General features: G+C 41.3%; 1 protein-coding gene across 3 annotated transcripts; it reads left to right on the forward strand.

Moving 5' to 3' along the window:
- Window positions 1-1,624: 1,624 nt before the first annotated feature.
- LOC131242393 (pentatricopeptide repeat-containing protein At5g27460) lies at window positions 1,625-12,124 on the forward strand. Of its 3 annotated transcripts, XR_009169602.1 has the most exons (4): window positions 1,625-2,121; window positions 2,217-2,514; window positions 7,703-9,883; window positions 10,209-12,124. XR_009169602.1 is itself a non-coding variant. In XM_058240986.1 (3 exons), exons 1-3 carry the CDS (start codon window positions 2,087-2,089, stop codon window positions 8,954-8,956), a joined length of 1,587 nt encoding a protein of 528 aa, XP_058096969.1. In that variant the 5' UTR covers window positions 1,625-2,086; the 3' UTR covers window positions 8,957-10,153. The 3 variants fall into 3 exon arrangements, 1 of the variants encoding a protein (XP_058096969.1); XM_058240986.1 differs by lacking the exon at window positions 10,209-12,124 and having other exon boundaries at window positions 7,703-10,153; XR_009169603.1 differs by lacking the exons at window positions 1,625-2,121; window positions 2,217-2,514 and adding an exon at window positions 3,564-3,736.
- The last annotated feature ends 3,356 nt before the right edge of the window (window positions 12,125-15,480 follow it).

A 15,480-nucleotide genomic window follows, 5' to 3' on the forward strand; every position in this document is an offset into this window, starting at 1 on the left:
AACATGCATAGTGACATGGCCCACAAAACTTGGTGACGTGACTTCAGTAGCCAGTCTGGTTACTCAACTTATCAGCATCAAATCCGCATCCCAATAAACAGCGTATAATTAATTCCCACATGTTACAAACTACCACTTGCTCCAGGAAGAGGGTTGGCTGGTGTACGTTACACCAGCTATATAGCTGCTGTAGGTACATGTCCTGCGAGGACGAGCACTGTTGTATGAACGGTTCAAATGAGATCAAAGTTACATGGACCTTATAGTGATGTATTTATTATATCTACACTGTTCATCTAGTTTTAGAGATCATTTTAGAGCATTATCCAAAAAATGAATCATATTCAAAGATCATCTAGACCACACCACAAATAGCAGCGAAGATAATAATTTTCACCATTAAATAATTCGTAGGGTCCACCATAACATTTATTTTCCATCCAATCTCTTCATAAGGTCACAAAGACTTGAATTAAGAGGAAAAATAAATTTCATATTGATCCAAAACTTCTGTGACCCTAAAGAGGGTTTCAATGGCAAATGTTAATCCCTCACTGCTTTTTGCTGTGTGGTTCACTTGATAGTTAGATTTGTCTTACTTTTCGTCTAAAGCCTTAATACAAGCTCGCAGAATGGATGAACAGTTTGGATATAATACATACCTCATGATCAGACTCACATAACTTGCCAGCGTAAATACAGCAGCTATATCGCTGGTGTGAGGTACATCAGCCAATCCGCCCGCTTCCTCCTTCCCAACAAACGGCATTTATTGCACCCCAGCACGCTGCAGGATAGTGCTATGTGGACCATTTTCGCAGCTCATTTTAGTGCGTGAGCCCAAAATTGTGGAAGATACAAATTTAAGGTGGACCACACCACAGTAAAAACTGGTGATTGAAAGCCACGCGGTATTTATCACAGTGGGCAATGGTCACAGTCGACTGTAACATTAGGCAATCTGAACTCAATAGACAACTATCAAAGAATCAGAGTTCAAGACCGTTCAACTACTCCGACTCATGGCATGAACATATATAAATCTGCGGTCTGTTACATGATTTGGACAGTTAACGTATGCCACCATGCGATTGGTAATGGACTTCCTTTACACTCAAGACTCAAGAGTATACAAATTCTGAGGAGTTGTCTGTAGGGCTGTTAATGGGCTGGAGTGGCCTGTTGTGGTTTTGGACCTGGCCCACCTCAGGTAAGGCATTGGCTGGAGTATCAGGCCCAAGGCCTAGTCTCGGGCTTAAAATCCAGACCCATTTCTTCATCAGCTCGATTAAGACATGTACAACAGGCAACAACCAATCAACCTGGCCCAAGTCTAATATAGCCCGTCCCATTAGATTCTCTCTCTCTCTCTCTCTCTCTCTCTCTAATCGAACCAACTCTCATACTTGGGAGCCTAGCATTCACATCTCAAGCCAGGTTCGTACTGATCCATTTTGGCTTGTCATGGGCCTGCCCAGCCTCGGGCATATGTCGAACCATGCCCGCCAGTGCTGGACAGTGCTTGTATGGCCCTAACCCCATCGATGACACCGTAAAGGCTCTGTATGATGCTTATACTCAAGCACTTAGAAATTATAGATGTTCCATATATTAACTCAAATAAAATCGACTCAAATGTGCATCCAACTGTCACGAAGTTGCAATCACTCAATCCTATCGTCTGATTAGTGGACACTTGTTTGTGGAAATGGGACCGTTGGATATTTTCAATTTTGACTGTCCAAGAAATATCCACCAATCTGATGGTAAAATAATAAAATAAAATATTTTTTTTGGTTATGACACAGATTCAGTGAATCTATAATCTGGACAGTTTAATTTGACTACTTGTATACGACCTGTGCAATTTCGAAGTGCCTACGCTACGTATCATCTATCGCACTCTGCCAGAGTACCAAAGATTTTCTCATTCTCGAGGGCTGATGAACTGGGCTTTTAAAACAAGTGGGGTTATTTTATACTCCGGCGGAGGACGTCGCTTGATATGCATAGACTCAAAAGTTGAGCGGGCGCATGGTTCGAATGAAGGGGTTAGCCATCCAAGAGAAAATGCAAGCAGCTATCCATGGCGACTCGCTCCTTCTTCCTTATTATCAGACGGTAAGCTCTCTCTCTCACTTCTTTTAACAGCTGCATATTTCAAAACTAACATCTGCAAATTTCAAAACCAACATCTGCAAATTTCAAAACCCTAGGAACTGCAATGACGTCCTCTTCCGCTCTTCCCCTCTCTTCCACTTCGAGAAGAGACCGTTTTCTCGCTCGCTCTCATCATCTCCTTCGAGATTCAATCCTCCCGACAAATCTTCACTGCTCAATGTATCCGCTGCCTATGACCTGAAGAGCAGGATCCTTCGGCTCAGATCCTCCAATCGGAGCGCAATGGACGCGCTTCAGCGATGGGTAGGCGAAGGCAGGAAGGTGAAACTTCCAGAGCTTCGGAGGATAGCCGATGATCTGAGGAAATTGAAGCGGTATGAGCACGCACTCGAGGTTAGCTCCCAATCCGATCTCTTAGGAATGAATTCTAGGGTTTGTGTTGGTTCGTTCCCGCCTGAAATGGTTTAACAAGTGGAATGCTATCATGACGGTTCTGTGCAGTGCCGTCCTGACTGTACACGTGGCAAAATTTATGGTGATCTGGACTGTTGACCTGGTGGGCCACCACATGCATAGACTGCGAGCCAAAAGATGACAGTGGTTGGGCATTTCTGCCCATCGTGTTTGTTGAGTATGTCTTGTTTTACAGCCATGATCTGGTCTTTATCCAACGGCTGTATCTCTCTTTATTTGAATTTGGTTGTGGGAGTTTGCCACTTTTCTTTTTTGGAGAAACTACTTGTAACAGTTTTGGGTAGTTGTTCTGTACGATAAGAAAATGTAAGGGGTTGAGAGAGATGGGCATGAGTGAGTGTAATGGCTTTTCTCTTGTATGGGAAGGACAAAAATACAGCATCAATGACCAATGACGGTTGGGAGGAACTGGAGATGAAGGCTGTTAGTGCAGTCCATCTTTGTCTTGTAGATGAGGTAATATACAATGTACTTAATGAAGATTCTGTTCCTGAGTTATGGAAGAAGTTATAGAGTTTGCATATAGCTAAATCCTTAACCAATAAATTGTTTCTTGGAAACAATTGTATGGGCTGCATATGGGTGAAGGTATAAACCTTTTGGATCACCTAAACACTTTTATAAGGATCATAACTCAATTGTTAAGTGTAGAGGTGAAGGTAGAAGAAGAAGATAAAGCATTACTTCTTTTGGCCTCACTTCCACCTTCTTATGATAATTGAGTCACAACACTTCTGTTTGGATTGGAGACCTTCAAGACTGATGAAGTATCAGCAGTTCTGTTGAAGAATGAGATGCACAGGAAACCTGACAGTGAAAATTGCCAAGCAGGACTATTGGCTAAAGGTGAGACTAGCCGGGAAGAGAGACTGCAATGTTGTGTGCTACTATTGCAAAAGTGAAGGGCATATGAAGAGAGACTGCAATGTTGTGTGCTACTATTGCAAAAGTGAAGGGCATATGAAGAGAGACTGCAATGTTGTGTGCTACTATTGCAAAAGTGAAGGGCATATGAAGAGAGACTGCAAACAACGTCAAATAGATTTGAAGGAGAAAAAGAAAAAGGGAAAGTCTTCAAATCAAGTCAGTGTTGTAGAGGATGATTCAGATTGCAATGGAGATGTTCTATCTGTTTCTAAAGGTACAAATCATCTTGCTGAAACATGGATAATGGACTCTGGATGTTCTTACCATATGTGCCACATAAGGAGTCGTTTGACACCTACAAACCCTGTAATGGTGGGACAGTGGTAATGGGTAATGATGCAGTGTGTAAAATTGTTGCCATTGGAACAATTAAAATTAAGATGCATGCTGATATGATAAGGACTCTTTGTGATGTTAGGCATGTCCACAAATTAAAGAAAAACTTAATCTCTTTTAGTGCTCAAAATTTGAATGGGTTTAGCTTCACAGCAACAGGGGGAGCCCTTAAAAGTCACAAAAGCGGCACTAGTTGTCATGAGAGGTAAAAAGGAAGGTAATTTGTACAGATTGATAGAGAGCACAATCACAGGTGTAGTTGTGACATCTCTAACAGGTCGTTTGGCAGCTTGGATTTGAGTGTCTAAATCCAAAACCCACCTTTTTGCGTTTGGCAGAAAAAGGTAGTGGAGGATTTGGATTTCGATGCATTCCAAATCCTCGAAAAGCAACGATTCAAAATCACAGCAAAACGCTGTGATTCTAGATTCAATTGTCTCCAAAGGCTTCAAAACTAAGAAAGGAGAGTCGCACCTGCAATCGTTAGTCTGGTCAGCATGGATGGCATGGGTCAGCAGCGCAGGTGGGCCCCACTATGATGTTTATGTGAAATTCACTCTGACCACCAGGTGCTTCACCCCATGTTAGGCTCGGGGCCCAAAATTCAGCCCCATTCGTGATTTAGGTTGACCACACAATGGGGTGGAGCACCTCATGTGAAGGAGGTGCAGAGCTATACCTCATGCAGGTGAAACAAGTTGACAACAGATGGTCTTCAAGGTGGCTGCAAAACAAGCCAAGGTGGAGATTGTTGAGTTTGTCTTGTTTTACAGCCATAAGATCTTGTCTTGATCCAACAGCTGTGTGTCTCTATTAATTTGAATTTGGTTGTGGGAGTTAGCAAGTCAGCTTTCTTCTTCTTCTTCTTCTTTTTGGACAAAAAAAAAACTGCTTGTAACAGTTTTGGGTAGTTATTCTCTACCATAACTAAATGTAAGGGGTTGAGAGGGAAGAGTTCAGGATGTAATGGGTTTTCTCTTGAATTCTTGGGGTGAGAGAAGATAGATCTGCTATAAATTTTATTTCTTAAGAAAAATAAGGAAGAAGAAACTCATCATGTGGGCGTAGGCATTGTTGCCAACCACGTAAAACTCGTGTCTTGCTTTGTTGGTGGTATGTTTTTTTCCCTTATTTGCTCAGAATGTTTTACTGCTATCTGGTTTCAATAATAATATAGCTGTTGTTGATGAGTTTTCAACAAACCTTTCCTTTTGGGTCTGCTGATCAGATTGCTACCACAGTTCAATGCCCTTCGTTTTGGGATGTAGCCCATCCATGTACTGGCCCACCAAACCAGCAGTTGTACTGAGTCACCGCGCACAAGTGTATTGTATATGATGGAAATGTTTTGTAGAATTCCTGTTTCAATGATGCATTGTAATTTATTTAAGAAGTTGATGGTAGGTTAAAGCTGAGGAGTTTGGGAAAATAAAGAGTTCATTCTCCGCTGAGAATTTTTACAAGTTGGCAAAGAAGAATGACAGGAATGAGTTAAGGCCTTTGGTTAGGAGGAATCTTGTCATTTGGCAACCTGGAATTTGGAAATCACATCAGAATTCAATTTCAGGAATTGGACTCCCTGAGAACTGGATTCTGTCAGTCATGTTTGGCAACGCGGAGTTTGTTTCTGGGAAATAGGCCTCAAATACATAAAACTGTGTCTGGATGCTGGAAATGGCTTGCAATTGGTAAGTAATTCAAAAATATGACCATTGGGCTGGAATTAGTAAGCCTGGAATTTGCAAACCACGCTCTGCCCAAGGAATTAAAAAATATATATTATGTGCCTTTTGCTGAAATTGGATTCCATTCTTACATTTTTTAAGGCTAAAAAACTCAGGAATTTGCCCAAAGAAGTAGATTCCAAATCCAGGGTGCTAAACGGCCCCTATCAGAATTAGATTTCTGTTTTAGTTTTATCAATTGCCAAAGATTATATAGGCCGTGTTTAGTGAGGAACTATATTATTCTTGACAGAAGGATATGCACATTGATACTAGGATTTTCATTTTGTGCAAGTTCGGCTAATGGCTCTGTGATCTAGGCTGTTGATCTGTTGGACCCCATCATGAATGAACCATTCCCTCAAAAGTCTCCCGAATTGGTAGGACCTAGATATCCTATATTTAGCCTCTTTCAGTTGTATGTGGACCATTGTAACATTTCTTTCTTAAACCAACTATTTGTCAACCACTGATGGAAGGGTTAGAATCGTACTGCCGATGAGATTATTGAGTCATGGTTCATCCATGTCAGGACTCAAGAATCCACAATCCAGACCACTGAAAGACTGGCTTGCTTGTACAAACTGAATACCTGAAGATACTGTGCATATCCTCGGGCCGAGGATCATATAATTACTCTTGTTTAAACATCTGATTTTATGAGATAAACAGGCAGTTCATTATGAATACTTGTTAAGGAAAGGATGTTGTAGGTTTGCAGAAATTAGATGCAGGGTAACTCATCAATATTTTGACTTATCAGACTGATTATGCTATCTTCGTACACTTGATAAAGTTCTCCACATCTTCCCTGTGAAGCTGCTTCACTGGCATCTCTTGTCTATGAGATTATTGCTGGTCATAGAGTAGTTGTTGTCCCATCAATGATTCACGTGGAGTAAAAGGTGCAAAACCTATACCTCCACTGCTTTGAAATACACCCTAACACCAACTTTTTAAGTTTACAAACCTGAAGAAAGCAGAAAAGCAGATCCACTGTCAATTTGGGATCCACCAGGTGGGCCCAAATTGTTTGGTACCAATGCTGGCAAATAATTACTTTGAAGGACTTTAATACACTGCCAAACTCAGAATCCTAATCTGCCTTGCCCATATCTCAAGCAATCTGACTGAAAAGTCGGAGACCCTTTAATGGAGCATGACCTTAAATGCACTTACATACGTGGTAATGATGACAGTGTATACGTCAAGCAAGCAGTTAAAGAGCTCAAAAGGAAGGGTCTCATCAGATAGTTTTTCTTACAATCTTTGTGAACATGTGCAATGGACCAACTTACCTTTCGATGGTCATTTTGTGAATTCATAGAACAGTTAAGGCCGAGAAAAATTTATATTTTGCTGCATGGGCTCTTTAATTCATTTGTGATGGCTGACTTGATGCATAGCCAGAGTAACAGAGTTGCTTCATTGATTTCTGCTACAAAAGGAATGTAGTCCTGCTGAATTGTCAGAGTTAACTGTGAGATTGAGTACCTTGTGGTGTAATTGATTGCCTGCTAGAGGAGTTTTATTTCGTTAGAGCACTGGGAAAAGGAGAGAAATGCAAACTGGTATAGTTCGCATTTCGAGCCAGTGTTGATTGTTCCTTACAACACTCAATAATATCTTAGAATCTAAAGCATTAATCTTTTCATTCCTTGATTTCTGAGAAGATCACATGTATTCTTCCATGTCCAATGTGATTCCGTTTACATGCTGTTTTTAGGTTCTGGATGAATGTATGTTTTATTTCTATATCATGAGGTTTAACCTTTTTATGCTTGTATCAGAAAATAGAGCGAATTAGGATAGCCTTGCTAGTCTTTTCCTAACATGTCCTATGTTAGCCTTTTCATTCAAAATCGCCGAATCATGTTTGTTTTAGTAAATTCTGGTTTATGCTGTTGTTTTTGATATCAGAATGCTGTCGTCTTTCTTATCAAGATTCTATGGCACCCGTGCGAATTATCCCACCATCTGAACATTGCATATTCCTTTCAATATCAAATTGTACTCCATGATGTCTGCTGAAAGCAATTTTATTGGACTATTCATGATTGAAGTCATGCAGGAGAATCGAAACTGTTTCGGGTTAAACCTGTTATCTTCTCACTATGCAGATATTGACTTGGATGGAAGCTCAAGGCAGTTTCCAGATGTCAGCAGCTGATCGTGCCATCATATTGGAATTGATGATCAGAGTCCATGGTCTATCTGAGGCTGAGGAGTATTTTGAGACTATTCCTGACCGTAATTCACAAAAGGCTGCATGTCTCCCACTTCTTAATTTTCATGTAAAAGAAAGGGCCACCAAGAGAGCTGAATTGTTCATGTTAAAGCTGCAGCGCTTGGGGTTGACTGTGACTCCTCATCCTTTTAATGAGATGATGAAGCTGTACATGGCCACATGTCACTTCGGAAAAGTACCCTTGGTGATCGAGCAGATGAAACGTAATAGGATCCCCCTGAATGTTCTTTCCTACAATCTTTGGATGGGTGCATGTGGTGCAGTGTCAGACGTCGTTTCTGCTGAGATGGTGTACAAGGAAATGATGAATGACATGACATTGGATGTGGGCTGGAGCACATACTCTACCTTAGCCAACATTTATGTAAGATCTGATCTTGTTGACAAGGCTGCAGCTGCCCTTAGAGCTGCCGAACAAAAGCTATCAGCAAGTAGTCGCCTTGGCTATTTCTTCCTTATCACACAGTATGCTGCTCTGAATGACAAGGATGGAGTTCTTCGGCTTTGGGAAGGAAGTAAATCAGTACCAGGGAAAATCACATGTGCGAATTACATGTGCATATTATCGTGTTTGGTGAAGCTTGGTGATGTTGGTGAAGCTGAGAAGATCTTTACTACTTGGGAATCCAAGTGTAGGAAGTACGACATCAGAGTTTCCAATGTCCTTCTAGGTGCTTACATGAGGAGAGGATGGATGGAGAAGGCAGAGGCATTACATCTCAGTACCTTGGAAAAAGGCGGATGTCCAAATTATAAGACATGGGAGATCCTTATGGAAGGATGGATGAAAAATGAGCAGATGGATAAAGTCGTTGAGGCCATGAAGAAAGGGTTTTCTAGGTTGCGTGAATGTCATTGGCGGCCATCACCTTCGGTTGTGATGGCCATTGCCAAGCACTTTGAAGAGCACGGCAGTGTGGAGGACGCATGCAAGTATGTAAAGGGTCTTCGTAGTCTGAACCTTGTCAACTTGTCGGTTTACAAGTCACTGCTCAGAGTGCATATTCATGCTCAGAGACCAGCTCTGGACGTCCTTAAGATGATGGAAAGGGATAAAATTGATTTGGATGAGGAGACTTCTGCACTTCTCGAGCAGATGAGCAAGATGAACGATGTACAGGCTTAGTGTCTTCTGAAAAGAGGCATCATATGATGCTCGAGCCCAGGGTTTGTACGGTTGGCTGCTCACGTTTTCAGTTTGTACAAGTGAACCAATGGACCAGGGATCCAAACTGCTGATACGCCAAACCCCAATGTGGATGGCCAGTGAATAAAAAATCACCAAGATGAGAAAACCCTAACCCTTCAATTGGTGGCCAGCTAAGAAAGAAAGTATGGAGACAGTCAACTTTCTACCTAAAGAAGTCCAAGCAGTGAACTTACTCTTAGATGGAGCCTATGCTTGCAAACAGAAGCTGAATAGAAAACTGTCCCCTACTCCCATCCCATCCTCAATGTTCTTTGATTTCTCAAGCTGTTGAGGAAAGGAAGGATAGTAACTGTCCAAAACCATGAAGTTGTTTATCTTCAATCACAATTCGTTAGTCATTTTGGCTTGGAGGAGCTAAAATGTAACCTTATTCTGATAAACTCAAATTCATCACAGAATCCTAACATTTAACTGATGATGCCAGGGAGCGCTCATGGAAACTGCTGTTGATGGCAACTTGGCAAGCAATTTGTCTCAAGGGGCAAGATCTCTTTCACAATGTTGGCATCAAGGTCATCTTGGAACCACACATTGAACAGCAGTATGCTCCCTTCATCAATCATTGTCAAGCTGACTGTTTCTTCCATGATTGGAACCCAATAAGGAATCCAACCAGCTACAATCTCCACAAAAACTAATATTCCCACTGAAGATCTTTTCGAAGTCTGCAGATTCTCACGAGCTTCTTTCATGGCTATCCCCTCTTCCTCCCCTTGCTTAGAGAAAGCACTGATAATTGCTGGGAAGCACTGTGGTTAAGAAACAGCAGCTTGATGTTCTGGGGCTTAGATTCGGATAGGAGGGAGTTGCTCCTTGTCTCTTTCAAATAGCCAGTTTGCTCAGGTGATTTTCTAATCCGTACTGACGTTAATGCTAATAGGCGGGCTAGTTAGTTTGCTGAGCTTGAATGTGAACATTTTGTTCTTTCAAAAACCTTAGCATGTTAAATAGCTATGATCTTTATGTGGCAATTATTTTTTTCAATTTATTTATCCAGATTCCATTGAAGAAATTTTATTTTAGCATCCTACTGTGTTCATTGTATTTCTTTGGATTATGCTTCAAGAGAACTTCATATGTGGTATTAAAGCCTTGTTCGTTACAGTAAAATCAGTGTGCTGTATCTCACCCTCCTCATAGCAGTTTATTTTTCTAATGTCCATTGCAGAGACCACGGATGTTGCTGAATAAACCAGTATCATGGCTTTTCTGCAAATAAACATTCATTGGGACATTTTCTTTGACAACTAAACTATCATCATCATTCTTAAGCCTAGACTTTGGTGGAGTAAGGTATCCAAAATCTCACAAGCTTCATTCTACAAGAATTCTTCTTTAGAAAGATATATCAATTCAAATTGATGGATATAAACATGCCAAGGTCCTCTCATAAGGATCGTCTGGCTGGATTGGTTGCTGTTTCGATGTTTCATCAATGTATTTGATCATCATGGGAGACGGGTATCAGCTTGTGATATTGCACAAGCACAGAAACCTTCTTGTAAACTGGATTTCATTGCAAGGGGAGGGAAGCGGGAACTCATCTAGTGTAGTGTTCGTGGATGCATTCTTATTTGATAGCCTTCAGTTTCAAACCCATTTCACTTTAAGGGCCTATTTGGTTTTCCAATTTCCTATGAAATGCAAAGTAAATGAGCCATCATTATCATCTCTAGGTGTTTGTTTAAATAGGAAATATGGCTCATATATCTAGTCAAATACACTTGTAAAGGTAGGTAAAGTAAATTGTAATCATTACATTATCACATCATAAAACTACCATTTCTATAGTGATTTTTGGGTGGAACAAACAACGTAGCAAAATCATCTGCAGTCAAATGTAAGTGATGTCACCATACAATTACAAGAATAAATCATCATTACTCATTTACAGCCATTTATGATGCGGGACAATTAACCACTTGCTCTAAAAGCTCGAACTGTTAGAGTATGACGAATTAATCCCTTTATCTCATAGCTCAAGCCCCACATCTCATGGGTTAGGACCTCAGCCGAACCCCCCTCGTGGGCCCCAAATCACATGGGCCACCCACCCCGAGTATGTCCCTGCATCCCACGGGCTACCCCACTTCAGCCCGGTGTGAAATGCCCCTGCATTAATCACCCTCGGTGAGGAGTCTTGAACACAAGATCTCCCCCGTGGGCCCCAAATCACATGGGTCACCCACCCAGAGTGTCCCCGCATCCCACGGGCTACCCCACTCGAGCCCGGTATGAAAATGCCCCTGCATTAATTACCCCCGGTGAGGAGTCTCGAACACGAGACCTCCCACTCTGATACCAATTTGATGCAGGACAATTAACCACTTGCTCTAAAAGCTCGAACTGTTAGAGTATGGCGAATTAATCCCTTTATCGCATAGCTCAGGCCCCACATCTCATGGGTTAGGACCTCGGCCGAACCCCCCTCGTGAGCTCGTGGGCCCCAAATCACATGGGCCGCCCACCCCGAGTGTGTCCCCGCATCTCACAGGCTACCTTACTCAAGCCCTGTGTGAAATGCTCATTAATCACCCCCGGTGAGGAGTCTCGAACACGAGACCTCTCCCGTGGGCCCCACCCACTCCAAGTGTGCCTCCGCATCCCACAGGCGACCTTACTCGAGCCCAGTGTGAAAATGTCCCTGCATTAATCATCCCCGGTGAGGAGTCTCGAACACGAGACCTCCCGCTCTAATACCAATTTGAGGCAGGACAATTAACTACTTGCTCTAAAAGCTCGAACTGTTAGAGTATGGCGAATTAATCCCTTTATCTTATAGCCCAGGCCCCACATCTCATAGGTTAGGACCTCGGACGAATCCCCCTCATAGGCTCGTGGGCCCCAAATCAAATGGGCCGCCCACCCTGAGTATGTCCTCGCATCCCACAGGCTACCCCACTTGAGCCCGATGTGAAATGCCCCTGCATTAATTTACCTTTGTAATTGGAAAACCAAGCAGGCCCTAAGAGCAAAGTGCTTACCCTCACCGCATTAGCTATGGTCCTTAGCCCTTCCTTTACTTGAAAGATAAATGCTAGTGTATAGACAAGATGTATATTTATTCTTTTTAATTTTTGTTGATGTTTTCATTTGCAATCTAAACATCACGACCAAAAGTTGGCTCAATCATGGTCCACTTAATTACTCCTAGTGACTTAAACCATCTAGATTCATTTATAGTAGGGCAAGAGTTCATTTAGTTGTCAAACTTTGGTGGTGATCGTGTATGAGAAGATTGTCTTGACAACCACCATAAACTTGAACGTAGAAAATTGAAGGTCGTCTTAAAGAGAAACTAAAGGGATGTTATTGTTGGTCTAGAAATCGGCCACATGGTGCATGTGTGTATTTTGCAGGCGTGCCAAAACCGATTGCGGTCCGATTCAAACCGAGCGCCATTGACCCCTGGCGTCAAGATGAAGGAGTGCGTGTCAAATGGTGGTAAAATGACCGTCTATTTTGCCAACTATCAAGTGCACCATTAGGCAATTTGCAAAGGATGGATTGTTCCTCCTACATGTTCTTTTTTGCCTTGGGAATCGAGGACTTTCGAAGGTGCAATAAATGCTATCTCAAACTAAAATGAACGATAAAAGTTATGATTGGAAACGACAACACTTACCACTAATATAGATTATCATCCTGGCTAAGAGCAACGGGGTGCTTAATCGAGTAGCGCATTGATGGCGAGGAATAGGAAATGCCGAGTTTACAAGCTACTATCGATTCAGCATATGAGTGTAGGTGGACGGTTCCTAAGGCTACGGTCTTCCTTCTGATCCGGCATGCAGGCGCAAATGAAATGGAATTACAACTACTGAGTACAACTAAGTCGGCCCGGCATAAAGCAGGGATGGACTGAACTATTCCTAGATGTAAAGGGTTCCACATTGATGAGCGGTGGAAATGATAAATATCCCAAGGAATTGGATATGCAACGTTTTATTATTATTATTTTTTATTTTTTGAATTCTGACAAAAGCTAAAATCCATTTTCTGATCTAGCCTCTCAATATGGGTCGGATTAACATATATTTTATAAGATCGGTGTAAGCAATTACATGGATTGTATTGAACATAAAATAATGCCGTAATTTTACAACCGAAAAATATAATGAAGGACAATTTTTTCAATCAACGAATATTTGTTTCTGGGCATCATTTTGTTGTATTCTAAAATAGTAAATGGTTTGTTCCTTCCGATCATTGTTCTTTTGCTCTAGCAAAGCACCAATTGATTCATCGACTGCTAATATGTATAACCTGATGGATCTTTCTTTCTGCGGTGGGATTAACACCAGTGGCTTTGTCAAATATTCTTTTATTTTGTCAAAAGCCACTTGATGACATTCTTCCCACTTAAATACCCCCCCTGTTTTAAGCTTGATCAAATGAGAGAATACGTTAGTCGTTCCAGCTGAATTTGAAATAAAACAGCGTAGATAATTAACCTACCCTAAGAATCTTTGCAATTCTTTTTTATTCATTAGAAGTTGGGCCTCAATGATAGCCTTTGTTTTATTACGTTCTACTTCAATCCCTCTCTGGTGTACTAGGAATCGTAGAAATTTTCCTGTTGATACCCTAAATGCACATTTCAAGGGGTTCATTTTTAATTTATGTACCCTCATGTGTTCAAAAGATTAGCGCAAATGAGACAAATGATCAGCCAAATCAAACGACTATATCATTGATGTATACTTCCAACACATGGCCAATCATGTCATGAAAGACTACATTCATGGCCCTTTGATACGTCGCTCTAGTATTTTTGAGTCCAAACGGCATTACCTTCCAACAATTTGTCAATAGCTCTTAGACATCTAAAGGCTGTTTTTACGACGTCATCTCTGAGATATAGATTTGATTATAACCAAAATGGTCACCCATGAATGAGATTATCTCGTGTCTTGCTACCATGTTTATCAGTTGATAAGCGACAGGCATGGGGTACTCATCTTTTGAGTTCGCCTAATTTAGATTCCCAAACTCTTATTTTTCCATTCTTTTTTACTACTGAAACAATATTATAAATCCATTTGGCATACCTTATTGGTTTGATTAAGCCAACCTTTAGCAATCTTTCTACTTCCTTATTTTGGCCATGATTTCCATGGTCATTCTTCCTGGTGGTTGTTTAACCAGTTGGAAACCTTCTTTTATTGGCAATTTGTGCTCGACTAACTTTCTATCTAGACCAGGCATTTCGTGGTAGTCCCAGGCAGAAGTCTTTGTATTCTCGTAAGAGATCGACTATTGCATTGTGTTCATCAAGTTATAGGTATCCACTTACGTACGTTGGTCAGGCGTCTTTGTCCATTCGTAGATTTACTTCGACCAATGGATCTTGTACGTCTGCCTTCAAGTCATCTAACTAGGGTGGTGCATCCTTCAAATCTTTAAAAGGATATGCCGTCTTCGACAACTTCATTGTGTTCTAGCACACATTCGACTGTATTAACGAAACAGCCATTTTCTAATTCTTTTTTATATTTGGAGTTCCCAATTTTGTTTAGCATGGTCTTGATTTCGGTCATCCAATATTCCTCAGTTAGGGATTTGGTCATGGAGACTCTTCAACAAAATAGGGCCACTCCAACCGATATGGCATGAGCACATTTGGCGAAGTAGGCTCACTGCTAGTTGTGAGACTTATATCCTTTATTCTGACCGATGGATCCATCGAAGCTGAGATCCATGTTGGCTAGCCAAATCTATCTTGACTTGTGAAAAATAGCAGTCCAACCTCATTATCATATAAATAAAGCTTTGGCCGAATTGGATCCAGGCCGAAATGGCCAGTTATCGACCCAAACCACCATGACCTTTCTTGTATTCTGGAAAATAAGAAATTGGTGTAAAGACGATAGGATGTAGAAATTGGAATGAATCTAATCTCGTTCAAGGATGGTGTTGTAATTGGAGGATGATTCTACAACGAAGAAGGTTGTCAAAACCTTCTTGCTTCCAACCGTTAGCTCAATTGGTAAGATAGTTCTTGGTAAGATATTAATGGCCATTATTTCGGTGGTGATTAAATTGGTTTGTTTCTTTCCTAAAATTTTCATCATAGTTCTCGGTAAGATATTAATGGCCGCTTCATTATCTACCAGCACAATGACAAGACTTACTGCTAATATGGATCACCGTCCTAGTTGAGAGCAGCGGGGTGCTTAACCAAGTAGCACGCTGATAAGCGAGGAATAGATGTCGAGTTTACAAGCTACTGTTGACCCATCGTATGAGCGTAGTTGGACAGTTCCTAAGGCTACAGTCTTCCTTTAGATACAGCAAACAATTGTAGATAGAAGAGAATTACGGCTACTGAGTACGACTAAGTCGACCGATGTAAAGCGGGGACAAATTAAACTACTCATAGATGTTAAGGGGTTTCATACTAATGAGCGGTGAAGATAATAAATGTCCCAATGGAGTGG

The sequence above is a fragment of the Magnolia sinica genome, chromosome 4 (assembly GCF_029962835.1).
Source record: "Magnolia sinica isolate HGM2019 chromosome 4, MsV1, whole genome shotgun sequence".
Classification (NCBI taxonomy): Eukaryota; Viridiplantae; Streptophyta; class Magnoliopsida; order Magnoliales; family Magnoliaceae; genus Magnolia; species Magnolia sinica.

Bases quoted from the DNA above. Each gene is read 5' to 3' on its own strand.
- LOC131242393 (XM_058240986.1), top strand. From the start codon at position 2,087: ATGGCGACTCGCTCCTTCTTCCTTATTATCAGACG. The intron at 2,122-2,216 runs GTAAGCTCTCTC...TCAAAACCCTAG, and splicing joins TTCTTCCTTATTATCAGACG to GAACTGCAATGACGTCCTCT. The intron at 2,515-7,702 runs GTTAGCTCCCAA...CTCACTATGCAG, and splicing joins GGTATGAGCACGCACTCGAG to ATATTGACTTGGATGGAAGC.